Below are 27,965 nucleotides of genomic sequence, written 5' to 3' on the forward strand. Positions count from 1 at the left end.
TCCTTTTCAGAAACGGCGTGGATCGCGTTCCATCTTAGGCTGGCTTAGGCTGGCGTTTGTCTTAATTCTGCCCTCTGGGCGGAACTCCTCCAGAGTGCTGTGCGGCATCCGTTGCTGTGTGTCATGGAGAAGCCAGCAGACTGACCTTTTACACAGCAGATTATGGCAAAGGTTTGTTGGATTTGAAGAGCTGTACTGGGGCACCTGGCACTTTGTTGACTCAGACAAGCCGTTTTTGTGTGTGTGTTTGTTTGGTTTGGTTTACATTGTTTTGTCTATGACTGAAGCATTAAGGCAAAGGTTCAACTTTCCTCTGGATTTTAGATTTGCACACCAAAAATCCCCAAGATTCTAAATAATCCAGTATCGCTCTGGTTCTCATAAATGATTTTTAAATTTTCTGTAATCTCTTTTCAGGCAGTCCCTTCTGAATGAGGTACTACTTTGTTTTCCTGTTTGTCCAAATCTATATGTTTCAAGCTTCAGAGGACGTCACCGAAGGCCATCCCCTAGTGCTCGTGTCCAGTGTTTGGTCCACGGTGCTGTGCTTTCCATCTGTCCCGTCCTGCTCTTTCTGGACTGCAATCATACCTCCTCTAAACTCTCACCTTCCCTGACTAAAGGTTCACACAAAATTCTCACAGGATGGATGACCACTTAGCAGGTATGTTGCAGAAAGGATTTACTTATAGGACGGGGGGCAGACCCTTGCCAACCCTGGTTTGGTTGGTCCTGTCCTCCTGGAGCAGTCTATGATCATTTCTGGCCTCCCTGGTTCCATTTTTGCCTGCCCTTAGGGAACAACAACAACAGAACCATTTCCAGTGTACATGCACCAAGCACTTCCTCGGTGCCAAGCATTATTCTAATTGCTTCACTCATTGAATCCTCTGCAACAACCCTATCATTATCTCCATTCTACAGATGAGAAAACAGAGGCATGGAGTGCTTAAGTGTTTGCCCAAGATTACACAGAGGTGGGCTTCTGACCTTGACTGCTGGTCATGTTCCTGGGACCCCCAGCTTTTTTCTGCTCTTTGTCTGATGTGTTCCATGAGTTGAAAAATCTCAGCATCAATTACAAACCAGGGCTCTAACTGTGTGTATCCCTAACAGAGCAGCAGAATTAAACAAGTCATAGGACTTCCCTGGTGGCTCAGTAGTTAAGAATCCACCTGCCAATGCAGGGGGCACGGGTTCGATCCCTAGTCTGGGAAGATCCCACATGCCGCGGAGCAACTAAGCCCGTCTGCCACAGCTACTGAGCCTGCGTGCCACAACTACTGAAGCCCGGGCGCCTGAAGCCTGTGCTCCGCAACAAGAGAAGCCACCTCAATGAGAAGCCCACGCACCACAACGAAGAGTAGCCCCCGCTCGCTGCAACTGGAGAAAGCCCGCGTGCAGCAACGAAGACCCAATGCAACCAAAAATAAATTAAAAAAAAAAAAAAAAAGTCACAGCAAGGACTTCTGGCAACCTAGAACTGAATTATTTGACTATTCCCAGAGGTATCATCTTGATATTGTCAAGGGTGTCATCTCGATCTAGCCTGAAAACCGTGTTCAAAATATCCTGAAGTTTGACTCCTATTGAATCTTATCCTTTCAAAAAGTCTTGGTTGTTCCCATGGGAGTTGAGAGCTGCTTAAAATCTTCCTTGAGAAAGATATCAGCTAAAAATGTATAATCTATCTTCTTTTGATCCCTAGTTGCATTTTATTTCCAGCGGTCATTAAACAACCTCACTGATCAACTAGTTGGCTTTCTTCGGTGTATTTAAAAAAAAAGTATTATTGGTGTGAGCACCCTAGTAAGGCACTCCTTAATTGTAGTTATGACCTATCTGATTCCTGCTTGTGGGCAGAAGGAATAGTTTGATTTTTTTCTTCTGCGATCATCCATTTGATTTTTTAGGTCATTTATCAGAAATGTGTGTGTCTCGAGGGGTGTCAAGGGGAGAAGGCGAAGACTGCCTTTCTCTCTTGTCACTCACCACCCCCTCCTCCAACCCTGAGTACTTTTAATTTTTAGCACATATATATTCTGGACATCCAGTGGATGTTTATTTAAAGATAATACACATTACGGTATTTTGTCAGCTACATACTTTTTTTTTTTTTTAATTTATTTTTGGCTGTGTTGGGTCTTCATTTCTGTGCGAGGGCTTTCTCTAGTTGAGGCAAGCGGGGGCCACTCTTCAGCGCGGTGCGCGGGCCTCTCACTGTCGCGGCCTCTCTTGTTGCGGAGCACAAGCTCCAGATGCGCAGGCTCAGTAGTTGTGGCTCACGGGCCTAGTTGCTCCGCGGCATGTGGGATCTTCCCAGACCAGGGTTCGAACCCGTGTCCCCTGCATTGGCAGGCAGACTCTCAACCACTGCGCCACCGGGGAAGCCCAGCTACATACATTTAAAGCTCTACCTTTCAGCCTTCGAAGCAAGCTGCATTCTCTTTTACTAAATGGAACGGTTGCTAATGGACGTTGTGGGCGTCTCTCCACACGCCAGGGTAGTTCTGATCGGCACGGCTCAGCCACCTGCTCCCGGTCACTGTGCCACGTTCTGTTCACTCGGCACAACCAAACCCACTCAGTGCTTGATTTTCTCTCTCATGGATTCTATAGGGGGATAGCGATTTGTCCCAATGAGGCACCACTGTCAAAATTTGCCCTCAGTTTGTGGTTCTTCCCAGTCTCGCTTCCTGGAATCTTCTCATTGTCCACTGTCTCAGGAGCCTGATCAATCCAGCATAGTAACCTCACCAGACACTGAATTCCCCATCTTAGTTTCGATGCTGTTCTTCCACATTGGTTTGTGTAAGTGCTGGCTGCCCGGTGACATTTTCCTGCAGGTAAATCTCATCCATCTCGCATAGCCTCTGCCTGGTCTAGAACTTCCCTAATGTCTAAAAGCTCTAAGGGTCATCCTAGCACCATGGGCCCATCCACACACAGAGGCTCAAAACTTCCCTCTCCTGAAATGACGCTGGTCCCCATGAGGACACCGCCATGTTCCCCTACCTCCGAGCAACGTGCTCAGTACTGTCTCCATAGTCACGCCTCATTTCCAACCTCTCAAAATGCTTTCCTGCCTAGACTCACATGTTACTCTTACAACAACACAATGAAGAAGGTCGAAAAAAATGAGCAATATCTTCATTTGACAAAACAATCCACCCCAGGTTCCTGTTTCCTTTACTTACCTCTTCAGGTGACATGTTATCCACTAAATCCTCTGAATCCTAGAGAAGAAAGACATAGGTCCAAGTTCCTTCCCTTTTCTTCCAAGTGGAACCATAGCCATCTCTCCCTGGCCAAGCCACAGATGCCTCTTTCCAACCCATCATCCCTTCCATATGATGAAGCTTCTTCTTGGTGGGACCTCTTCTCTCCTGATTTAAGGATCATGGGTTTCTTGCTCCTCAAAGACAAGCTCCCTGTCCCATGTCCCCACCCCCGCCCCCCCCGCCCCCAACACATCTCCTCTCACCTGGGTCACTTTCTTCTTTGTGGGGCGAGCTCTGCCCAGCAAGCAGCGCAGCAGGGACTGAAAGATGGAGGGTCTTTGACCTGAAAGGAGTGGTGAGTGAATGGAAATGGAAAGAAAGCAATATCCATCCTGGGATGAAATGGTCAGGGGCTTCCAGTGGTCCTGACACTTTGCCACAAAAGGTCCGTACTTCTAGGTGGTTCACCTCCATAGGAACTCTCCCCTTCCATCCTCCTAATCCAGCCCTTGCCCCCATGCCTTGGGATGGTAACATGGAGACTCGAAGAATAGAAGCCCCCTCCCACCATCCTCAGGCCTCACCCCTCCTCATAGTAGGAGCCCTTAGGTTGAGGAGTGCCCAGAGATAACCAGAAGGTATGAGGCAAGGGTGAGGTGCATGATGGGAGAATCTTTACCTGCAGTCTCAGGGATGAGGTGCATGATGGGAAAGTCTTTACCTTCAAGCTCCGGTGCTTCCAACTGCTGTTTGTGGCCGGGCAGGGGCCCATTGGGCTCTTCGGGGGTCAGTGAAGCAGTAGGAAAGGGGTGAGGAGGAGGAAGAGGAGGCAGCTGTAAAGAATAGTAAAAATTCTCAGTCCTAGAGAAGAGGCTACCTTTTCCTGCCTTTACCAGCTGGTGTCCTGGGAAATCTATCTAACTCTATTCAGTTCAGAAGTCCTTACAGCACTTTGAATTCTCTCGGTACCATCATTTGCAACCTTATCTCCTTCAGTCCCTGGACCCAGGGGCACTTGTCTCTTTGACTTTGTCAATGATCAGCATCTTCCCTCTCTCTTCCTATTTTCCCTTTGCTGCATCTATCCTGTTCACCTGGCCCTTCCCAGCCCACTCACCTCGGGCTTCCCATGGAGGTCCTCATCTTCATCCTCATCCACAAAGGCAAAAGACTCAGGTCGACCCTGGGGCCAGACGCCACGGCGCCCCTCCCCAGCCTGCCGCACCTTCCCGTCGAAGGGCAGCTCTGACAACTTCCTTGCCATGTCCTGGGCTAACTGCAGCCTCCGCTCAGGACACAGGTGATGCTGCAGAAGGGACTGCAGTTCTGACCGCTCCACGGAGCCCAGCAGGATCATCGAATCTGGGGGAGATCCAAGCTCAGCCTGAGGGCCCGCTCAATTACCCCCTCGCCCTGCTCGGCAGGATGGAGTCAGCGACAGAAGCCCAGCACCCAATCTTTTTTCAGCTCTTACCCTCTCTTCCTAAAAACTCATTTCAAAAGTCTTCCAGGATTGATCTCACTCAATCCCTATTATTTCACCCATTTAGCGCTTAGAGCCCCAATTGGTAGTACACTAATTGGTGCTAATTTGTACTTATTTTGATGCAGCCCTTACACAGATTGTTTGTAAATAGGTGAACTTGGTATTAAAATAGGCTAATCAACACTGTCTCCAAAAGAAGACACATTAAAAGCCATTCATACTGAGATGAACGAATATACTTTGAAAGAAGTCTACAAGGATAGCTGATGCTTAATCACTTAAAGACTCTGGGTCCTTGTAGGTATAAACAGAATGCCTACTTTTCCTGGGAAGGTCTTTTATATATTTATCAGAATTCTGCTACTATAATTAACATTTTCATTAAGTTTTGAGGCCATAAGATTGCAGCAGTGTTACTGAGACAAATCTTACCATGAGGTCTCAGTCATTATTATGAAAACCCTGCAGCCCATCGACTGTACCCCTATTCCAGTGAGAGGCCACTGGTTTAGAGGCCACTGAAAGGTATTTGGGATTTGGGAAAATATTAAAACTAAGCTAATTTGAGTAGTTTGGATACTCTGATTATCTGAAATTAGAGCTAACAATTTAAATGGCTCCAAATCTCCCTAAATGATTCTATTACACTAATACAAACATTAGACACGTATTTATTTAATATCCAGTAAATACCTATAGGGAGGCAGTCTGAGTGAGACAGGTGTTATAGTCTCTGCCCTCAAGGGATACACAATCTACTGAGGAAGATAAGACATAGACATAGAAACCACAATAAGAAATAATACAAAGCAAGATTAAGTGCCAAAGGTGGGCAGAAAGGATGGTGAAGGAGGTGAAATCACTGCTCATTAAACACGTTCACTCCTTCACATGGAACAGTTTCATCTGCTCCTCAAATTGGGCATTAAAGAACAGCTATCACTTAGCTAGGTAGCAATGAGAACCACATAAGGGGCTGTAAGATTTATAGCAAGCCTCATTATTCTCGGATTCCCTATTTGTGAATTCACCTACGGGCTTAAATATCTTTGTAACCCAAAATCAATATTTGCAGTACTTTTCCCATCATTCACAGACATGTGCAGAGCAGCAAAAAATTTGAGTTACCCCACGCACACGTTCCAAGCTGAGTCTGAACAAAGTGATGCTCTGCCTTTTTTTTTTCTTCCAGCTTTCATGTTGTAAACAAATGTTCTTTCGTGGTCCATTGAATGCCATGTTTTTTGCATTTTTTGTGTTTTGTGTTGGTGATTTTGCTGTTTTTTAAGGGTTTTTTTTAAAAATTTATTTATTTTATTTATTTATTTTTGGCTGCATTGGGTCTTCGTTGCGGTGCACGGGCTTCTCATTGCGGTGGCTCCTCTTGTTGCGGAGCACGGGCTCTAGAGTGCAGGCTCAGTAGTTGTGGCACATGGGCTCAGTAGTTGTGGCTCATGGGCTCTAGAGCACAGGCTCAGTAGTTGTGGCGCACGGGCTTAGTTGCTCAGCGGCATGTGGGGTCTTCCCGGACCAGGGCTCGAACCCGTGTCCCTGCATTGGCAGGCGGAGTCTTAACGACTGCACCACCAGGGAAGCCCAATTTTGCTGTTTAAAACTGCCCCTAAGCAAGAAGGCTGTGCTGTGCCTTATGGAGAAAAGAAGTGTGCTAGATAAAAGCTTTGTTCAGCCATGAGCTAACCTTCTGTTGGTCGCGGTGAGTTCAATGTTGATGAATTAACACTAGATGTTAAATAAGGTGTCTTTAAGGAGAAACACACCTAAGACAAGTGTATGCTTTGATCACCTGAGGAAAGTGTTGTGACTAGAGGCTTGCAGGAACCTCACCCTGAATTTCCTCTAGGAGCAATGGTTCAGTATAGTGTCCCTAATTCAGTGTTCTTGGAAACTTTATAGAACATAACTATAAGGACTAATGAGAATCAACTGTATTTCTTTCATTGGTTTTTTTAACTGTCTTCTTGTGCTTGTGTTATGGCTGTGTTTCTCCTTCCTTGAAGATGACCATGTTCCCTAAGGCTGGGCGTCCTGCAGCAGCCTGGGTGGCCCCTTAGACAAGCCCACACCACAGTGCCGCCTCCACTTCTGTGGAGCCCGTGTTCAGGTCACTAGCTCAGGAAACTGCTTCCTTCCCTACCACTGACCTTTTGAATCGACCAGTGGTAAAGTCTTGACTGTGGTGGTCTGGAGCAAGTTTCGCAAATCCCCATAAGTGCAAGAAGCTGAAACAAACTTCACGTCCCGTACCATGATGTCCTCAACAAAGACTGTAAATTTGCTGCAGAGGGAGAAAGCACAGGCAGCGTTAGCCTTACCATACGCCTGTCCCTTCCACTCCTCCCGTGAGGTCTGCCATGCATTTGCTCACTCATAATATTTATGAAGTGCATGGGAATATAAAAATAAGTAAAAAGCAGTGCTTCCAGACGTTGACCTTCACCTCGTGCTCAGTCTCAGAACCTCCCACACCAACCCCATCAAATCTGAACTAATTCCAGTTGGTGCCCCTGACCTGAGCTGGTTCCAGCCAAGGTCAGGCAAGTAGGGCAGCCTCTTGACCTGGATGATGCTGTCGTAAAGGGAGGGCTGCAGGCTCTGAGCCACCATGTTGGCCAAGATCACAGCCACCATCATGGGGAGGATGTGAGCGATCTGACCCGTGAGTTCGAAGCAAATCACGGCTGTGGAGACTGTGTGGGATACTGCACCAGTCAGCGCTGCTGCTCCTAGAATGAGACACAGGAGTGTACCGGTGGGTTAGGGCTGCCTTTCTTCTCATGGGGGGGGCTACGTGGGGATGTGACGGGAGTGACACAGGGTGGGGACACATGATCCTGGGCAGTGCCAACACTCCGGAGATAACCATTTGTCGGGAGTAAGGGTTAGAATGCCGAACTGTTAGAAAATCGTCATTTTGATCTCATTCTATGACCTTCGGCAATTTACAAAAATTTTGTGTGTGGCCAAAGTTTCATTTATAAAATAAAGATGGTGATGTGGCATCTATTCCTTGCTTTTAAAAGTTTGGATCACTCTTAACTGAGCATTTAAAAACCCATTTACAGTGTTTTACCTTGGACCTCAGGTTTTGTTCTGTTTTGTTTATAAATTTATTTGTTTATTTTTGGCTGCGTTGGGCCTTTGTTGCTGCGCGGGCTTTCTCTAGTTGTGGCGAGAGGGGGCTACTCTTCGTTGTGGTTCGCGGGCTTCTCATTGCGGTGGCTTCTCTTGTTGCGGAGCACGGGCTCTAGGTGCACAGGCTTCAGTAGTTGTGGCGCATGGGCTTCGTTGCTCTGCGGCACGTGGGATCTTCCCGGACCAGGGGTCGAACCCGTGTCCCCTGCATTGGCAGGCAGGTTCTTAACCACTGCGCCACCAGAGAAGCCCAGACCTCAGGTTTTGATGCCAACAATTTATGAGTGGATAGAGTCAAAATTCAGGAATCATGCTGTGGACTTGGATCAATGAGATCCTGATGCTACTATTTCTCAACTGTATGAATAGAACTTAATTCTTCTGGAATCCCATGCTCTCATCTCTAAGGTGAAAGGGGTCATTAGATAAGTTCTAAGGCCCTTGCAGATCTAAAACATTATGATTCCATAAGTTCTTTGATGATAGCATCTGTCTTACTTGTTTTTGGTTATGTTTTCCCACCAACCAGAATAGTCCCTAGTGCATTAACTATATCTGTTATTTAAATATGGGAAGATATTCTATGAGAAAAGATGCTGGGGAAGCCATACATCAAAATGGAACAAGAACAAGTCACAAAAGGGAATATTGGGAGGAATGATTCGACTGGCTGGTATACCCAATATCCTTCAGAACATAAACTGACACAGGAGATATACTGGCAAATGTCCACCAGGGAGATTGGGGGGATACCTGAGAGGCATGAAGATGTGGAATAAGAGCAGATGACTCTTATTGATGAAGGAGGTTTTTGTAAAGAACTATGACGGGGGGAGTAAGGTCACTGTATGTACTATAAAGCTGGTTAGTTCTAAATCAAAGGGAGGCATGGCCTTAGAGGTTATGGGATTTCAGTGAGGAGGGGAGGGAGGGAGGAAGCATAATAATTCTGGGGCATATACTGGGTCATTTTGTTAGACATGGCTTTTGGTTGGAAGGGACTATAGATTTAATGGAAAAAGATTACCTCAGACTCTCAAAATGTTAGGGCTGTAAGACATCTCAGAAGTCATTTTACAATAAAGAGACTAAGGTGCAGAAAGGCCACTAACTTGCCCCATGGTCATCCAGTGACAAAAGACAGGGATGAGTCCAGAGCCCACGTTTCTTAGCTCTTAGTCATGTGCTCTCAAGTCCCGTTAACAAGAGCACATCTGCAGGTTAGGAGTATTCAAGCCAGTCACCTGCACTGTTGTTTCCACGATTCTTTGGGAAAAAAAAAAAAAAAGCCCTTACCAAGCATTCAGAGGTGATCCTAGGTGCTCTCATCCTTATTATCTCATTTAATCCCCATAATCCCTTTTCTACATGAAGAAACTAAGGCTCAGAGATGTTTAATAAGAGCTAATGAGAGTCAGAGCCAAGGGTTGATTATGTGAATAAAAGTTGAATTAAACAGCATTAAATTAAAACCATATTGTGTAGCCTGGAATGCAGATGTCATGGGAGAGTTCGAGTGTGGGTATTCGGGGTGACAGGAGGGTGGAACGTGTCTCACCAATTACTGCGTAGCCCCCAGGTAGGATCTTGTAGAGGATGTCGTCAAATAAGATACCATCTGGGAAAAGCATGGCCATGATCTCTCCTACCAGCCTTCCAAATGAAGCTCCTAGGGAGAGACAAAAGGAAGGAAGGTGTTGAGAGATTCAAGGTCTTCATCCTCTTTTTTCAGAGCCACACCTCCTTGGGCGCTAAGACTAAATACAAACCCTCAGCCTTCCAGGCCTTTCCTTATTTTCTCAGTACACTAGATTGCAGCCATCAGTAAGATCCCAGGCTTCCCATCAGAACTTACCGAGCACAAACACAGGCATGAAGCCTCCGCAGGGTATGGGCATAGTGGTGGCCACGATGGACATCCAGAACTGGGGTAAAAAGAGGCGTCAGGACACCCTCTCAACTCGGCCCAATACACACACACACACACTCACTCACACACACACACACTCACACACACACACTCACACACACACACACACTCAACCTCCTTCCCACTACCCTCCTCCTTCTTGCTTCAAGAGTTACAGAAATCCTGGGATAGCTAATCCTTCTGGAAGCCATCCTCCAGAACCAAAAACACGTGCAGCGCTCAGGCTAAGAGCTCACCAAAGACAACACTATAAGAAGGTTCCTCCTGGCAATCAACCCAAATTGCTCCTACCTGGAGTGACGATATTTGCCTTTAGGCAATCAAAACAAGGGCCCTCAGGGCCCCAGAGGACTCCTCTGTCACTGCCCCCAAAAGGGCCCTAGCCTACTGTATCCTCTTAGCCCAAAAAGGTCACCTCAGCTAAGCAGCCTGAGCTCTTGAACGTGGAGGATATCTTTTCCTGGCCAGACTATGTTTCTGAAAAAAAAAAAAGCCCCAGTTCTAAGTGGCAGACACCTTAAAGTCATAGTGACTTACTGCATGACTGCTTTAGCTTCAATATGGTCATTTACAAAGCCATCTATATGGCAAGCCTCACAAGGGAACCTGGAGTGAAGATAGTCCTGCCTGAGCCATTTCCTTTAACATAAAATCACCTTCAACAAAGGATCAGAAAATCAGATCTGTCCTGACCATCCTGCAAGAGCACATTGAGAAAGCCAGCTAAATCAGCCAGCGTGATAGAAAAGACCTCCAAGGCCAAGGTAGTATTCCAACAGGAATTGGGATGATATTAGCAAAAGCAATATGTATATTCTGCAGCAAAGAATGCAGAAGAACTGAGAAACCGAATGCGAAAAGGAGTAGTGGTCGAACTTTTGAAATATCTGTAAAAGAAATAAACATATGAGACATAATATATAAATTAAGCAACAGGTTTACATATCATTTCCAAAATAAGTAAGCCGATCTTAGAAAAAGATCTTAAACTAATTTGGTGAAAGATGACAACAGCTAAAGGTCCAAAAAAAAATTGCGAGGCTCAAAATATTTACAATTTAAACACGGCACCAACTTTATTGTAAACTAATGAGAAATACATTTCCTAATTTTCTGAACCTTAGAGAGAGATTCTTTTGAGCCAGGGCTGTCCTCAAGAGACAATGATGAAGGCTCTGAGAAGCCTTCATCCCTGAAGCTCTGAGAAGAGGCAAAATACATATGTCGCCATGTCAGAATAGGACTGTTTAAAACAGTTGAGAACAGCAAAGTTAAATGTCCAATTGAAGAGGATACAGATTGCAAATTCTTCGAGTGTGTAGCAAGAGTGTATCTTGTTGTCTTTGCCTTCTCTCAGCACTGGCACAGTGCTCAGTAAATGCAGGCAGGATGTAGGTAGGTAAGTTAAGTAAGTAGGTAGGAAGGAAGGAAGGAAGGAAAGAAAGAAGAGAGTTTGGTCAAACAGTATTCATGCAAAGCAGAAACACTTAGAGCTAATATTTGCTTAAAACATCCAACAGTAATGCTTTCGGGGGGAACTTGTTTAAACTGCGGATGACCAGACACCACTGGAGGCTACCCCATCAGACTGTCTGGAGACAGAGTTCTAGGCGCTTGTAGGCGCTTCTTAAGTGATCCTGACATAGAACATTTTGAGAGCCCTTGAACTATTCTGTACTATCTCTGGAATAAGTACATGAAAGCCATAAGGGATTTTGTAGGCTCAGGTTAATCTGAAAGCTCCAGTAATAAAGATAATAGGTGGCTGATTGGTCTGATTTCAGAGGATGAACTTCGGATTATCCTCCAAGATAAGTGTAAGAATAGCATCAGGATCAGAGGACACTGAAGTTATCAACTCCTATAGCGCAGAGAATGACACGTGAGACTAGCATTCTTTTTGAGCTATTAGCACATGAAAGGGAAGATCCAGAAGCAGGGTAAGTGATCTGGAACACCAATAATTCCCAAGATTTTAGACACCCAGTTCTAGAGAACTGGGAAACTAGAGACCTCTTATCACAGATTCTACTTTATTTAAACCCTTCACAGGAAGGAACCATAGGAAGATTAGGCAAGAATGCTACAGAGCCTCAGGCTGTACTGAGAACTCAGTGATCTAGGTAATAATGTTAGACTTATTAAAAAGGAAACTGAGATGTTGTGATTATATTCATACTCATTATAAACACTCCAGAGTTACAACATGGTGATGTCTTCCATGTCTTAAAATTGAGAAGATGGGCTTCCCTGGTGGCGCAGTGGTTAAGAATCCACCTATCAATGCAGAGGACATGGGTTTGAGCCCTTGTCCGGGAAGATCCCACATGCTGCGGAGCAACTAAGCCCGTGTGCCACAACTACTGAGCCTGCGCTCTAGAGCTTGCGAGCCACAACTACTGAGTCCGCGTGCCACAACTACTGAAGCCCGCGCGCCTAGAGCCCATGCCCTGAAACAAGAGAAGCCAGTGCAATGAGAAGCCTGTGCACCACAACGAAGAGTAGCCTTCGCTCGCTGCACCTAGAGAAAGCCTGCACACAGCAACGAAGACCCAACACAGCTAAAAATAAATAAATAAAATAAATTTTAAAAAAAAAATTGAGAAGATGGAAGTTCCCTTCATCAATGTTATAAAGAGCTGAAATGAGAATCTTATCTGTGAGCACTGAGACTGCCAGAAGACCACATAAGCTAAATTTCAAATCAAACTGTGGAAAAATCGTTCTAGTCACTTGTATGTTTTAATGTGCCTACGCGCCCTGTTGTCCACACTTTGGAAATAATAAAAGTATGGTTATGTGTCCAACGATAAGACAGTGAAAATGCTGGAAGCAGTGATAACTAGGTAATATCATGGATTTATAGCAGTGAATGGTTTTACATTTAAAATATTATAGAATAGCATAGGCCTGCTGCAAACTGTTGGGCTTGAAATATAGCCCAAGAAATGTGAGTTTCTTCTCGATTCGCTTATTATGTAGACATTGTTGAGGATGTAATTCAGTGAGAAATTAATAAGAATGACATACAGTTGAGTCCTGCTATATAATCCAAGTAGGCTTCTCAGAATAAATTTTAATCTGTAAAGTGGAATCCAGAGATATACTTGGGAATCTGAGGAAATCAGGTCAGGTGGGAAGGAAATGTTGAAAATACATACAGAATTTTGTTTCTCCAAAAATTTTCAAACGCTTAACATTTCAAAAGTATATATGATCCCAAAGTTACCATACAGCTCAGTCTAGAGGAGTATCAGAAAAACACCATTATTATCATTGAACAAGAAATTCTGAGATGCCATCAAAACTTGGACTTGGTTACTGCAGATGGGTTTGTATGCTCAACAACCAATTACAGGAAGCTGGGGTTTATAAATTAGAGAAGATAAACTCTATAACGGAAGTCCAAAAATCAGACCCCTAACAAGACACTGAGAACTTCTTTATGATAAAAATATCAAATCTTTTGAAGGAAGAAATGAAAATGATCTAATTAATAAAGTGGGTGTGCAAAATATGGAAGCCACAGACCCAATTAATCCCCCTGGAATGGAATGAAAAAGAACACACATAAATACAGCCTCCAGAAACCCCACAGAAATCCTGAGAACATAAGTGACAGAATTGGAACCTGATGTGTCAAGCACCTGGTATCTCTAAGGATAAGACCATTGACAAGCACATTAAATGAGCAGCAAAAAACCACGAAGGAAATTTTAAAATAATTTTTTTCAACCATAAGCATTAGATTAACAAAAGATCAATAATCAAGTATTACATATTTGGCACACAGTAGGTGCATGAGAACATTTATTGAATAAATGAACCCACTACAGCTATTACAATATAAATATAACTTAGTGACTCATATCCTGGGGAAATATAGATTCACAATAAGTATCAAGAATAAATTAATAGCAAGGTACGAAAAAACATGAAAGTTTAATGTGGACAGACTTTCAAATGAAGGCCCTAATATATAGAGGAAAATGTTAGGTTATTCAAGCAAGACATACTATTAATAATGAGGCAATCATCAAAAAAGAGAAAAAAAAGGCAATCAGCAATTATAACAGATGTCACAACCAGTGGTGGAAATAAAAATATACTTGTATAAGGCAGTAATTGAGAAGTCTATAAACACGTGATCCTTGATGGGAAGATATGAAAAAGAACTGTTATAAAAGAGATCAGCTTTTGTTTCCTAATTGAAGTTAGAAGAAAATGGTTTAAGAATGGCAAAATCCTCACAGCCTCACTACCTAAATAGAGAATAATAACGTTTATAAAAATTATTTATAGTCACTAATAAAGTGGATTTAAATATTTTATCCCTTTTGTAATTCTAGAAAAGAGATCATCCACTAGACTGGGGAAAAAATGGATATGCAAATCATCTGAAAATGGATAATCAGATGCATGGAGAATGAAGTACCTAATTATCTAACATGTGGGGGGATTTGGTTAATTTATCTGAGGTCTTTACACAGTTATCTGTATTGCTAAGCTCTTGTCCTTATTTACTTGGCTGCTGTGATGTCTCAATAATTTAGCAAGCGGAACCTTTAGAAGGGTTATAATAATTATGGCAACATCACTAAGCTGACATGAATGGAACATTAACCCAGATATTGGCTCACTTCTCTAGATGAGCAACTTACTTATGTTCTGGTTTCCAAACTGTTTTTTTATTAGGTTGGACGAAGACCAAATGAAGTTTTACCCTTCCTTACCCTGTGCACACCCCGGTTCCTAGGTTGAAAACAGAAGCCCAGGGAGCCAGGAGTGTAGGGAGCGGTACCTTCATGATGAAGAAGAGGGTGATGATGATGACAACATTGACTTTTGGGTGGATCCACACAGCTGACTGGCCCAGGCTCTCAGGGTCCCCTACATGCTTTACCCATGTGTTGTTGTCAAACAGGGTACTGATGGCTTCCCGAGGCATCAACTGTGAGAGGAGGAAGCAAAAGGGAGCAGTTCTCCAGGGATGTTCGGTACTTCCATGTTTTTAAGAGAACTAATTCCCCAGTTTCATTTTTCATGGGACCCTTTTGCTTTTTTCTCAGGGAGAGAGTCTATCCTTGGGCAAAACCACATATGCTCAGAAGCCTGAGGGACACCTGTGCTCTTTCCTCTTTTCCATGTGGCCCCGTCCTGGCTTGGTTCCAGTCATGTGCTCAGTGACCTGACTCCCACCCTCAGAGGTCACCCTTGGAGCTGACCTCTCCAGCCATGAATTGTCCCATTCCTGGTGGAAAGGTGAAGGAGGCGATGACAAAGGTAACAATTCCAGGATAGAGCAGGCGGCTGAAAAAGAAACAGAATTAATCCTCACCCTAATTTAGCCAGGCCACAGCGGACAACTCTCTGGACTCTGGTAAGCCGAAGTTTCCTGGAGTCTACAGTAGTCTCAGGCCATTAGACAGAGCATTCTCTCCACCAACAAGCAATCTTTAAAGGGGAAACCGCACTATTCAGCCCTGGTAGAGTATCAGGGCTTCTATATTTTATCACAAGCCACCTAAAGGCATTTAACGCCTTCCACAAAGATTAAAAGGGAGGAACTCTTGGAGAAACCAGAAGGTAAACAGGTAGGGCAGAAGAAGGGCGGTGACTCACTGCTTAGCCAGAAACCGGCTGAGGGCCTTGTGCTTTCGGACGCCGAGCATGACTTGGCGATGCAGGTACACAAATACAGCTCCCAGGAACCCACAGCAAATCCTGAGGGTGTAAGTTATGCAGAAGTGAAACCCTCATCCCTCGGGCCTGGCCACCGCAGGGAAACAAATGCCAGGCACACACCTTCCCTTTCTACCCACCTCCCCCCAACAATTTACACTTCACCCACACCAACCCCACCTTCCCAGCTTGGGTCCCTTCCAATGCAAAGCCACGCCCCAGCCCTGGTTCCCCACTGTCCCCCAAAGCAGACAAACCCATTCACCCGATGGCTGCAAAGGCTGGGAGTTCCTGCAGGTCAAAGGGGAAATCCATTCGGAAATTGGTTCTGAAGAGAGCTGTGATGGTGACTATGGGATGGAAAGGCCAAGGATTATGGTGGGAGCATCACAGAAACCCACCGAGAAGGAACCAGGGTCATAGGTTTTAAGGATTAAAGCTTCCTCCCATCCCAATGTCTCCTCTTCTATTTGATTTCCTTTTGCTAACACTACTGGCAGAGACACTCTCCCTTATTCCATGACCTGTATCCTTGCCCTATATATACCCTTGGGCCTTGGTCTCACTTCCCAAATGATGCCATCCACTCCTTTTCTGCACTGCCCCACAGAGCTTCCCTCCACGCCCCATTACCAGCCTCCCTATTTCACATTGCCTCCACCCCAGGGCTCCCCTGTTACCAGCATCCTTGTTCCACACGGCTAGCACTCGGAAAACAAAGGCGCTGAACGTGGCTGCAAAGAATCCTCGCCAGTAGTTCCTCACGGCAAAGTAGGTAGAGGTGACCTCGATGCTAAACAGCACTCCTGTAGGGGCAAGGAAGTAGGGTCAGGTGCAGACAAAAGTGTGAGGCTCTCTCCCACACTCCCACCCCGGGGACCCAAGGAGCTTTTGCTGAAACTTCAATCACAGGGGCAGCAGTACTGGGAGGTGATGATCTCTTAGAGTGTGCTATGCTCTAAACCATACACCTGCTCATGCTAGCAGTTTTTTGCAGGCCAGGGATGTGGTTCAACAAGATACAGAGAGAATGGGAAATGAGGGCGTTTAACCAACAAAACCTGAGGGTCAGGTGGTTGTGCCCTCTCCATCCCTTAGAAAGCAAGGTTGGGTGGGATTCACAGTTGTCTGATATCCACAGGGATCTGAAAAATTTCTGCAAGAAAAGTTACAAAAGAGAAAGCTTCCAGAGCAGGTGCTCACCAGAGTGCCAAGCAGAGCTCAAGATTTACAGGGACTCTCCTTAACAACCCCTTCAACCTCTCCTCCCTTCTCCCATGCACCACGTACCATGCAACTTTTAGGGAAGAAATAAGAAAAGTGAATAGGAAAGGGCTTTGTGAGAGCTGACAATACTCAATATTGCAAGAAAGGAAAGAGGATTCATCCACATTTTTAAAAAAATTAATATTAAAAACCTGACTGAAAAGGACCAAATCCAGGGGGAAAATCAAGAGGCCAGAAGAAGCTATAAACAATTATGCTTAAGAAAGGTGGGTGATGATCCCCGGTCAGGGAACTAGATCCCACGTGCATGCCGCAACTAAGAGTTCGCATGCTGCAACTAAGACCTGATGCAACCAAATAAACAAATACTTTTTTTAAAAAAAGAAAGGCGGGTGAGGTAGAAGGAAACCTAATTAAGAGTCCTAAGTTGTACTGTTTCTGAGAGTAGATGCTGGAACACAAATGAGAAGATAAATAGATAGAAAAATGGCAAGAGTTGGTGGAGACAAAGTAAGGAAGCTAATAAGGGTATAAAAGATAGACTCAAAAGATGCAAAGAGGGCTTCCCTGGTGGCACAGTGGTTAAGAATCCACCTGCCAACGCAGGGTCGAGCCCTGGTCCGGGAAGATCCCACATGCCGCGAAGCAGCTAAGCCCATGCGCCGCAACTACTGAGCCTGCGCTCTAGAGCCCGTGAGCCACAACTACTGAGTCCACATGCCACAACTACTGAATCCCATGAGCCTAGAGACTATGCTCCGTAATAAGAGAAGCCACCGCAATGAGAAACCCGCACACTGCAACGAAGAGTAGCTCCTGCTCGCCGCAACTAGACAAAGCCCACGTGCAGCACCAAAGACCCAAAGCAGCCAAAAATAAATAAAGGAAAAAAAAAAAAAGATGCAAAGAAAATAGTCTTTAAACATACCAAGAATCAGGGAATAGACTGTGATTAGATGCAAAGTAAAAACTTACAAGAGAATTACCTAACACCCGGCTAAGCCTCATTTTTATCGGAAATGAAGAAGGAAAACAAGGAAATGCAGCCCATAATTAGATGAATGGAGAAGAGGCCCAGACCCAGGAAAGCCCGTGAACTAGATAAGGTTCGTCTCCCCTTGCTCTCTGCAGGAATGGCTGCTGGCCAGCCCAAGACCCCCAACCTGCTCTTCCTGCAGGTGGCCTCTCACATCTGAGCCATTTTCTTCTCCCTGTTCTAGATTCAAAAGTCACATCTCGGGCTTCCCTGGTGGCGCAGTGGTTGAGAATCTGCCTGCCGATGCAGGGGACACGGGTTCGAGTCCTGGTCTGGGAAGATCCCACGTGCCGTGGAGCAACTGGGCCCGTGAGCCACAGTTGCTGAGCCTGCGCGTCTGGAGCCTGTGCTCCGCAACAAGAGAGGCCGTGATAGTGAGAGGCCCGCGCATCGCGATGAAGAGTGGCCCCCGCTTGCTGCAACTGGAGAAAGCCCTCGCACAGAAACGAAGACCCAACACAGCCATAAATAAATAATAATAAATAAATAAAATTAAAAAAAAAAAAAGTCACATCTCCTGAATCCCTCAGAACCCCAGCCCTCTCCTCCGCAGGTGACAGTCAGTGATGACAGGAAGTCATTTATGCCAAGGGAGTGTGGTTACTCCCTCGTGCAGTAGCTGCTGCATCTGGACAGAGGATTCCTCATGGTTGGCTCAATGGCGCCTTCTCTGGGAAGGTATCCCCGATCCCCCTCCGCGGGTAAAAACAGTCCTGCCCTTACCTTGTTCTCTCGGAATTCTGGACCATCAGAGCACTTAGCATTTTCAGATATAGTTGTTTATTTACATCTCTGAGTTCCCCCAGGATTGAAAGTTCCTTGGAACCCAACACCTAACACAGTGCCTGGTACATAATCAGGGCTCGAGGCCTGTTCTATGGATGCACAGAAGGGAGAGGGGAGAGGGGGACGGGGAAGGAAGAACGAGAGCAGAAGAGAATAGATGGGCGGCATTTCAGAAAACAGGGAAGCTGAGGGACAGAGCTTTGCTAACCACCTATCGCCCCTGCTCCCCAAATCTTATCAGGTAAGGCAGCTGTTTCCTTGGCCCAAAAGGAGGATTTGACACAGTGGGGAGTCAGGTAGAGCAAGTCTCTCCTTTCTTTACCAGTAACAAAACCAAAGGCGGCTTTGACTTGTCGGATGTAAACTATCCAACTCATGAATAGTTTAAGACCAGTTTTTGAAATCCTAGGCTAGATTTTCTTTCCTGCCATGAGGTTCTGGGACACCTTCTCTAACAGTCTGTCACTGTGTAGTTCGGAATGAGAGCTCATTTTCATATTCGCCTGAGCCAGACAGAAAATGTGCTGCTAAGAGGAGACAAAGCATTAAAAACACAAACAGCATTTGGAAACTCTCTAGTCTCCCAGGTTCCGTAATATTGCTCTCTTTCCCACTCTGAAGGCTCCTCTCTGTCTTCTCCCCTCGCGCCTTTGCCTCTGCCCAGCCAGCGCCTTGTCCTTGGTCTCCGACAATTGCTACTCATAGACACACTTTCTCAATTTCATTCATGCCCACGGCTTCAACTACCACCTCCATGCTAACCTACTGGTTAACAAAGCCATGCTTTCAGCTCAGTTCCTGAACTTCAGACTCACCAAGCCAGCTGCCTATTTGACATCACTTGGAGACACCACAGGAACTTCAAACGCAAGGTATTCAAAGTGAAATGTATCAGCTCCCCCAGACCTGTTTCACTTCCTATATTCCCTATCTTGCTTGCATCCACGCCATTTCCCTCGTTATAAAAATGGAAGTTAGCGTAGATTCCTCCTCCTTTCTTACCTTTCACATCCTCACATAAATCAGCCACCAGGTCCCATCGATTTTATTTTCTATCACCCATATATATCATCCTGTTCTCTATCTCTTCTGCCTCTGCCCAGTTCGGTCTCTCATCATCTAGCATCAGCACTATGACAATAGTCTTCTTGTTAATCTTGGATAAATCCTGTTAATCCACAGGCCAGTTCTATCCTGCACAGATCTGCCAGAGTTGGCCATGTCACTTTCTTATTTAAAATTCTTCCATGGCTCCCCTTCACCCGTGACAGCGTTTCCCAAAGTCAGGTCCATGAGATACTATGAGTTCCATAAGAAGGTCCTTGCAAAAAGAATTCTGTGGGAAATGCTACACTTGGGATAGTCACAATACATGTCAGCATATCAAACGTTCTGATAACTCTTCCAGTTTAAAAAAATACCTTTTGAACCCAGTATTTTCCAACTTATCTGATCTTGGAGCACTGTTTACAGGTTATGTCTATTAACACCATGAACTGTGTTCCATAAAACACATTCGGGCTAATTCTAGCCTAGAAAATGAAATCGACATTCTTGTGCATTTCCTATGAGGACCTTCATGATTCAGCCCCCACGTACCTATCCAGACCCATTTCCTGTCATTCCTTCCCCTGTATCCTCTAGAAATGCACATATATGTTAATTTTAGTCCCTTACATCTTGACTGTGCAATGCTGTCTCCTCTCTCTCCAGAATATCTTCCTTGCACTTTGCCCAGGCTGCCACTGGGACGCTTCTTGAGTAAACTGTGATGGTCTGCTTGCCTTCCTGTCTACCCTTTCAGCCGTGGGTACCTGAGAGCACAGGAACCAGCACAGCGCCCGGAGGGCTCACGGCACAGGGCACATATGGAAGCAAAAACATATTTGCCATTTTAGCCAAACACCGAAGCAAATTTCTTTCATCGGTGTAAGGAATTAAGAGTTGACCATATAGTGAATAAATATTCTAATACTAATTTTTTTATTTTAGAATTAGCCTATGTTCATAAAATAAAAGCAATCAAGTAATGTTATCTGCAAATTCATTTAATATTTGCCACTTATTACAAACATCTTGAAAACAGCATTTTAACTTTTCAATGCTTAACATTTTCTCAAGAGCCATGTTTTATCTGAAACTTTTCTATTTGCCTCTCCCATTCTCTACACAGGATCATGAAGAACCTTCCTCATTCACCCCAGAAATTCCAGTTTTATGCAAAAAATTCATATTCTCTTCACTTTAAAAGAATCTGATTAAAAACAAAAATAAAAACAAAAAAATGCTACCTTTCTAAAAATGTTCTTCAGACCTTCTGGATTTGTAAGGCAAAAGACCAAATAAAGGTGAAAGCGGGTATAAATGCAAGTGTGAACATTTAATGTGTGCAGAAATTCAAACACACTACCCTTCCCTGGCTGGAGACTATGACTTTAATGACAAGAGCTGACAACAAGAGTGCAAACAGGATGCCAGCTGACGTGTTCGCTGACATTGGTGCAGTGTCAGTTCAAGAGAGCATGGTACATTTTCATTAACTGTAAATGTTTATCCATATATCGTTCCTGAGCCAAGTCATCTGAGTTTCCTGAAGACTCCTCTATGAAAGGACTGATTACATGTTCATAATTGAAAGATACCTGTAACAGCTGGTGCGTTTAAGAAGCATATGCCTTTCCTGCAGTTTTGCTTCTCAGATTGTCAACACGGTGTCTTTTTTTATCACCAATGAATCCAGTGAATGATCTATATAATCCTTGCTCTGTTAATCTGGTTATAACTGTTATCAATGAGTAAATAAACAGATACAACAGCTTTCTCTGACCATGCCCACTTGTTAGTTATTCAGGACAAGGAAAATAATCTGAAAGGTTACCCTTTGTCTAACATTAGTAGAAAGAGCTAAACTCAATCTTAAATTGCTGCCAAGGAAAAACGACACTTTAACTTCCACCTGTAGTCCTCATTTAAAGCTGATTATTGGGACTTCCCTGGCGGTCCAGTGGTTAAGACTCCACGCTCCCAATGAAGGGGGCACAGGTTTGATCCCTCGTCGGGGGACTAAGATCCCGCATGCCCCAAGGCACGGCCATAAAACAAAAAATAAAGCTGACTATTAATCTAAATAAGGTCCATCTAAACTTCCGTGTCCTTAACAACATACAACCACAGGTAAGTCTTCCCTTGGAGAAGAAAATACATAGAGATGTCAATTATACTTCAATTAAAACCAACAATGACAAAAATGAATTATTCAAGAGCAAAAAACCAGGAGGAACATACATAGAAGTCCCCTGTTAGAAGATGTAATAAGTGAAGGGCAAAAATATCCAACAATACAAAGGGTTTTAATATAAGTACGGGACCCATAAAGGCCGCCTCGGTTTTCCTTCCTGGCGCTACCACTTATTAACAGGATGACCTTGCTCAAGTCACTAACTCTCTCTCTTCCTTAATATAGATCTCATCCAGCTTTGGGCAGGAAGGGATGTAAAGTCCTTAGAACATTGCCCGCGCATAGTAAATGCTCATTAAAAGTTAGCTATTCTTGCTTTACTCTTGTTTCAACTGCTCATACTCAAACTTGGGGATGCTGACAAAAACTGTTTTGGGAGCAAGCCCAGGCAAGTGGACAGACGTAGGCGGGGGTAAATCACTTGCCTCCAAGTGGTGTCCCAAAGCAACAGCCGACTCCTACTGCACAGCCCACGGTCAGCATGTCAGTGTAATAGTATGGTTGCTACTAGGGGAGACACAGACAAAGAGCCAGATGGGAGGGATGGGCAGGGGGGCAGAAGAGGAAAGGAGAACAGGCAAAGGTGGGGAATAAAGACGGAGCGGCTTAAGTCACAGGGAATCACAGTGGCCCCGTCTCCCCACTGCGATCCCAGGCCAAGAGAAACTCAGTTAGTTTGGCAGACAGGAAGTGATCTCCTAGCACAAGGCCAAACATAGAAAATGAAATAAATGTTAGGCAAATATATGGAAGGAAGGTCAGCCAATAAATGGTCACCAGAGAGGGGCTGGAGATGGGGACAATCAGGGCAAGAAGTGTCAATAGCAAGAGAGACAGGAAAGGACTTCAGACAAACAGCACCAATAAAGCCGGCAAGAAATAGCCACCAGCCTCAAAAGAACAGCTCTCTGGTAAAAAAAAAAAAAAAAAAAAAAAAAAGCTCGGGTGCCTGGAGACGCAGGCCTGTGATCCAGGGTCACACCCTGAAGGCCCACCCACCAGCCCCTGCCGCGAGCGCCCCTCCCCACCCCAAAGCTTGTGGCAACCACTCCAACCCCTCAGGCCACCGGGGTAGGGAGGAAGTGGGACTTGCCTCCGACAGGGGCGGCAAAGCAGCATCCCACGCCCACCGCGCAGGCCGACACCAGGAGATCAAGCCGCCCAGGCACAGTCTGCAACAGAGAAGCTCGCGGACAGGGCGGGTGGAGGGCTGGGGCGGGGGAGAGCGCGCGAGACGGGGTGGAGGGGCAGGAACAACAAAGGGACGGGGCGGCACCGGAGGGGAACTGACACCGGGGCGGCCGAGGAGCGGACCACGTGCCGAGCCCCGATGCGGGGGCAGGGATCGGGGTGGGCGTCAAGGAACGGGCACAGGCTGAACAGCGGCATCGCGTGGCTGGAGTAGGCGGGTGGCGCCACGTGTATGGGGACGAGGGAGCGTGGGTTAGCGCAGTGCCCAGCTCAGCATCACGGCCAAGGCAGCCCTGCCCCACCCGCCAACTCGCACAGCCCCAGCTCCTTTTACCTTCTCAGCCTTACCTCGTACACCCCACAGAGCACGGACATGAACTTGCTGAGGACAGCGGCGCAGATGCTGGCAATGTGGACAAAAGGGCCCTGGGAGAGAGGAGGGGGACGAGGGGTCAGGGGCAGGGGGCCGGATGGGGGGCTTGGTGGCATTCTTGGACAGACATTGGTTGCTCCAGGCACTGTACCAGGGGCTGGAAATACAGACGTGAGCAAGATAGAGGTTCTGCCTTCGCAGAGCTTCATCCCAGGGAGGAAGGGGGGTGATACGCCAGCATATTATCATTTCAGAAAATGTCCCCCGCTCGCCACAACGAGAGAAAGCCCCCGCTCAGCAACGAAGACCCAACGTAGCCATAAATGCATATATACATACATACATAAATTTGTTTCAAAAAAAGGGGAAACAAAGAAAATGCTAGGGGCTAAGAAGAAATTGAGGGAGGGTCAGAGGAGAGAGAGACAGGAAAGCTGAGGGTGGGATGCGGAAGGTCACAACTGAGTAAGGCCTTGATGGAAATGAGGCGTGAGCTGCATGGGCACCGGGAAGAAGAATGTTCCAGGCTGAGGGGACAGCAAGTGCAGGAGCCCCAAGAGGGGGGCAGGCTCGCGCAGTTGAGTGGCAGGAAGTGCCTTGTCACTCAAGCTCGGGGAAGGAGGGGCAGCCTGATCACCGTAGCCCCCCTAGGCCCCAGGAATAAGGGTGGACTTCATTTTAAGAGGAGTGGAAAGCCATTTGAAGTTCCTGACCAGAGGGCAGACATTCCTGATTCCATTTTGAAAAGATAACTCTGGCTGCAGCTGGGGGGGGGGGGGCGGTAAGGTACATGAGCATAACCTTGAAAAAACACACAGCCTCTTTTAGGTCTCAGTTTTCACAGAATGTGTCTGGATTGTCTCTAAGTCAGTGGTTCTCAACTGGGGGAGATTTTGCCCCCAGGGGACATTTGGCAATGTCTGGAGACATTCTGATTGTCACAACGGGCGTTGCGGGGGGGGGGGTGGGGTGGGGTGGGGGGGTGGGAGGACTGCTGCTGGCATGTAGGGGGTAGAGGCCAGGGAGGCTGCTAATCATCCTACAATGTACGGGACGGCCCCCCAGAACCAAGACTTACTCAGCCCCAAATGCCCACAGTGCCCAGGATGCGAGATTCTGCTCTAAGGTGCTCCCAGGGCTGATGAGGACCTTCCCATGTCTCTCTCCTCCGGAATCCCCATGGCCCACGGCTGCCCCCGGAGCTCCCTCTAGACTCAGTGCTGCCCTCTGCCTGAGGACCTGCCCAGCTCACCCCACAGTAACTGGAGTCCTACCTCTTTCCCCACAGGGATGCCACTGCCCAGCCCCGCAGTCAGGGCCACAACCTTGGCCACGAAGGCCTTGAGGGTGAGATATTCCTTCAGGACAACACCGCGAAGTATTGTCTTCATTTCAGGGATTCCAGAGCCTAAAAGGGTTTTTAAAAAATGATTGTGTGCATGTTCAAGCTGGAGGTTAAAGGTAGATGGACATCCAGATAGTGGACATGGGGGTGGGGTGAGAGGTCTGTGGGGGAGGACAGTAGCAAAGCAGCGAAAGGACGGTCAGGGGGGTTGGGGAGGGAGGGAGGGGAGCGCGAGGTCTACAGGCCAATGAGATTCTGCTGGATTATGTTGATGGCATGATGGGGTAGGATCTGGGAAGTTCTCACCGACAGCCTGGGGAGAGATGAGGTGACAGAAGAGGGCACTGAAGAGGATGAGGATGAGTGGGAAGGTGACCCAGACCAGGAACTGCAGAGGCAGGTTGGGCTGCATCTGGTAGTAGGTCCACTTGTAGGCTGCAGAGACAGGCGTCTGGGCTTAGTCCTATGTGGATGGCATGTTGCCGCCATCCCACACTCGTGGAATTGGACAGCATGCTAGGAGTGTGCTCCCGCCATGGCTATCCCGTTCGACCTCGGAGATGGCACTGTTCTCATTTGACACATGGGGGGGGGGTCTAAGCTGGGGGATGAGACATGACCCGTTCAAGTTCCCACCACTTGTAGGAGGTCAAGTGGGCGCCAGTGCAGCAAACCACACTCTGTGGGCGCTTCATTAGAGGCTGTGGCGCACCCAGCCACCCCGGTTAACCCGGCACTGAGGGGTTCCTGGGACTCCAGGTGTTTCCAGTTGCCTGAACTGAAAAGTCCTAGGAGAACTAGGACAAGTTGGTCACCCTGTGAGAGGGGTCCCCACAGCTCGGCTGGTAGCAGGTGGGAGGGGCAGAAAAAATGGATCTGGGTCTGGGTCTGGGTCTGGGTCTGGTCTCATCCTGGGCCAGAGCTACACCTGATCTCCTCTTTGCACCATCCTCCTCCCAAAGCACCCCCAGCTTACCTTAGGTCGAAACTCTAGATCAACTGCAGTATGGGGAGGGCTGAGGGCGAAGGGCCAGGTTAAACCTACCCTGAAGGGTTTTGGCACTGACATAATCCATGCACCAGCTAATCAGAGCCATAAGCAGCCCCAGAAGCACCAGAAAGATCCAGTCTTCCCCTAATTTTCTTCTCATCACGAGTCCCAGACCGTGGATACAACCTAGGGAAAGAAAGTAAAGAGAAGCAAGTAACCAGTCACTGCTCTGTGTGTGTGGCCGAGGATGGGAGGTGTAGGGCCCTCGGCGTCTTGTCTATATATCTATCGCATTCCCTGAGTTTCTTCTCACCTCTCTGCCCTTCAGAAGGCACCAAAGTCCAATTCCCCATCGGCCACTTGATTCCTTTCTAAACCCTAGTTTCTTGGGGCTGCGTGGGAGGGATAGTAGGAAGGCAGAGTGAGAAGGACATGCGAGCCATGTCTTCTCCTTAATCCTTGGAGGCGGGCTTTGGTGTGCGTGTGGGGATGGTGAGCCAGAAATATGCAACAGGTCTTCTGAGTTAGTGTCCTAATCCCTGTACCTCCTTCCATCCCACATTCCTTTTCTCCCCAGTCCCCATCACCTTGGCATTTAGAATAGTGATTCTCATCCTTGTTATCCATGGAAGCACTGGAGTCCGTCGTCTTGGGCATCCCCGTGTCCTGCTCCTTGTCTGAGAACTGCTCTTTGTGATGGCCATAGATCTGGACAGAAGGAGATGGGAAAGGTCTGTCTTGTTGAAGAGTTAAAAGAAATAGAGGGAAGCATATAGACCCACAGATAAAACAAACAAACAGCTTTTTAAAATCCTGGGTGTTGAGGGCCTTGGGCAGGGTCACTTTGTGGTCATCTGTGCCCTCCACTCCCCACTCTCCACCTGCACTTTTCCCACTCCTCACCCTTGTCTATCCATCCACACCCTTGCACATCTGTAGTCATCTTGGTCAATAGCAGCCTTCATCAAGGGGACCAATTTCTACTCTGAAGTAGTGATACAAAAACTGTGCTAAGGGCTTCCCTGGTGGCGCAGCGGTTAAGAATCCGCCTGCCAGTGCAGGGGACACGGGTTCAAGCCCTGGTCCAGGAAGATCCCACATGTCGCGGAGCAACTAAGCCCGTGTGCCACAACTACTGAGCATGCGCTCTACAGCCCGCATGCCACAACTACTGAAGCCCGCGCACCTAGAGTCTGTGCTCCACAACAAGACAAGGCACCGCAATGAGAAGCCGGCACCACAACGAAGAGTAGCCCCTGCTTGTCACAACTAGAGAAAGTCCGTGCACAGCCATGAACACCCGATGTAGCCATAAATAAATAAATACATACATACATACATAAATGTATATTTTTTTAAAAAACTGTGCTGATACTGGGCATCTGCATCAATTACATGTTTTTGTGTCACTGTTTCCTGTGTCTCAGCCTCTCTCTTGCTTCCCCAGACCCCCTCACACTGATGTGGATGGGGTAAGGAAATTCGAGCAGGTGACTCTTCGTTGCTCTTGGTCTTGGTGTGTCTAGCTTTAATGAGGCCCCTCAGATGCCCTGCCAGGCTTAGAGAAAGCCCATCCACCTCCCCTTCCTGTGCTCAAATGCACAAACTGGACCCAGCCCTGATAAAGCAAGTCAGTCCACTTCCTCCTGAAGTAGAGCTTATGTGTTTGGGGTGTGTGTGTGTGTGTGTGTGTGCGTGTGTGTGCACAAGGTCTCTAACTGCCCCTCCTCCACTGCACTAACTCCATCCTCTGGAGCCGGGGTCAGGCCAGGCCATGCTGCTGGTTCTGGGAGAGCCTGGGTGGAAGAGATCTGATTTCACAATACAAGAGGTAGAGTTTATGCCTGAGTCCTGGACAGGCGCGCACTAACACCCTGCTCACGGCTCTTTCGTCTTCTGGGATGAGGTGTGTGACTGAGAGAAGCCGTGTTTCCCTCTGTGCCCCACCTGGCCCCCGAGAGAAGACACTGCCCACAGGGGGCCAGCACACAGGCTGCCTCAGCCCCCTTGGCTCCCAGGCTGGTGGAGACGAGAAGAGGGTGCTCCACACCAAACCTGGGCTGGGAAACACTGAGAGAGCCGGATCGGTGCTGGCTGGACCAGGGTTCACCAGTCGAGCAGGGCTGGGAGGGCAGGGAGAAGTCAAGCCTGAAAGCATTCGCAGCGTCTGGATTCCTGAACAAAAACACCCGTGTGTGTAGGGCTGGGGCTGGGGTTGGGAGGATGGATGAAACGATGCTGACAAAATACTGATAACTGATCATTGGGCAAGGGGTACTTGGGCATTCATTACACTGCTCTTTCTG

At 46.8% G+C, this 27,965-nt stretch overlaps 1 protein-coding gene across 1 annotated transcript in view; it reads right to left on the reverse strand.

The window, feature by feature from the left end:
• CLCN1 (chloride voltage-gated channel 1) overlaps nucleotides 1-27,965 on the reverse strand; it is a 32,853-nt gene that overhangs the window by 3,319 nt on the left and 1,569 nt on the right. The window contains exons 2-20 of the mRNA XM_007184681.2: nucleotides 26,247-26,367; nucleotides 25,714-25,845; nucleotides 24,975-25,103; nucleotides 24,598-24,731; nucleotides 23,299-23,376; nucleotides 22,185-22,263; nucleotides 16,153-16,278; nucleotides 15,738-15,822; nucleotides 15,413-15,514; nucleotides 15,016-15,100; nucleotides 14,592-14,741; nucleotides 9,716-9,785; nucleotides 9,419-9,529; nucleotides 7,238-7,451; nucleotides 6,870-7,003; nucleotides 4,339-4,583; nucleotides 3,943-4,054; nucleotides 3,485-3,564; nucleotides 3,198-3,236 (exon numbers count right to left, since the gene is read on the reverse strand). Coding sequence (XP_007184743.2) covers nucleotides 3,198-3,236; nucleotides 3,485-3,564; nucleotides 3,943-4,054; nucleotides 4,339-4,583; nucleotides 6,870-7,003; nucleotides 7,238-7,451; nucleotides 9,419-9,529; nucleotides 9,716-9,785; nucleotides 14,592-14,741; nucleotides 15,016-15,100; nucleotides 15,413-15,514; nucleotides 15,738-15,822; nucleotides 16,153-16,278; nucleotides 22,185-22,263; nucleotides 23,299-23,376; nucleotides 24,598-24,731; nucleotides 24,975-25,103; nucleotides 25,714-25,845; nucleotides 26,247-26,367 — 2,226 coding nt within the window. The remainder of the gene's footprint in view (nucleotides 1-3,197; nucleotides 3,237-3,484; nucleotides 3,565-3,942; nucleotides 4,055-4,338; nucleotides 4,584-6,869; nucleotides 7,004-7,237; nucleotides 7,452-9,418; nucleotides 9,530-9,715; nucleotides 9,786-14,591; nucleotides 14,742-15,015; nucleotides 15,101-15,412; nucleotides 15,515-15,737; nucleotides 15,823-16,152; nucleotides 16,279-22,184; nucleotides 22,264-23,298; nucleotides 23,377-24,597; nucleotides 24,732-24,974; nucleotides 25,104-25,713; nucleotides 25,846-26,246; nucleotides 26,368-27,965) is intronic.

Source organism: Balaenoptera acutorostrata, chromosome 7 (assembly GCF_949987535.1).
Source record: "Balaenoptera acutorostrata chromosome 7, mBalAcu1.1, whole genome shotgun sequence".
Lineage (NCBI taxonomy): Eukaryota > Metazoa > Chordata > Mammalia > Artiodactyla > Balaenopteridae > Balaenoptera > Balaenoptera acutorostrata.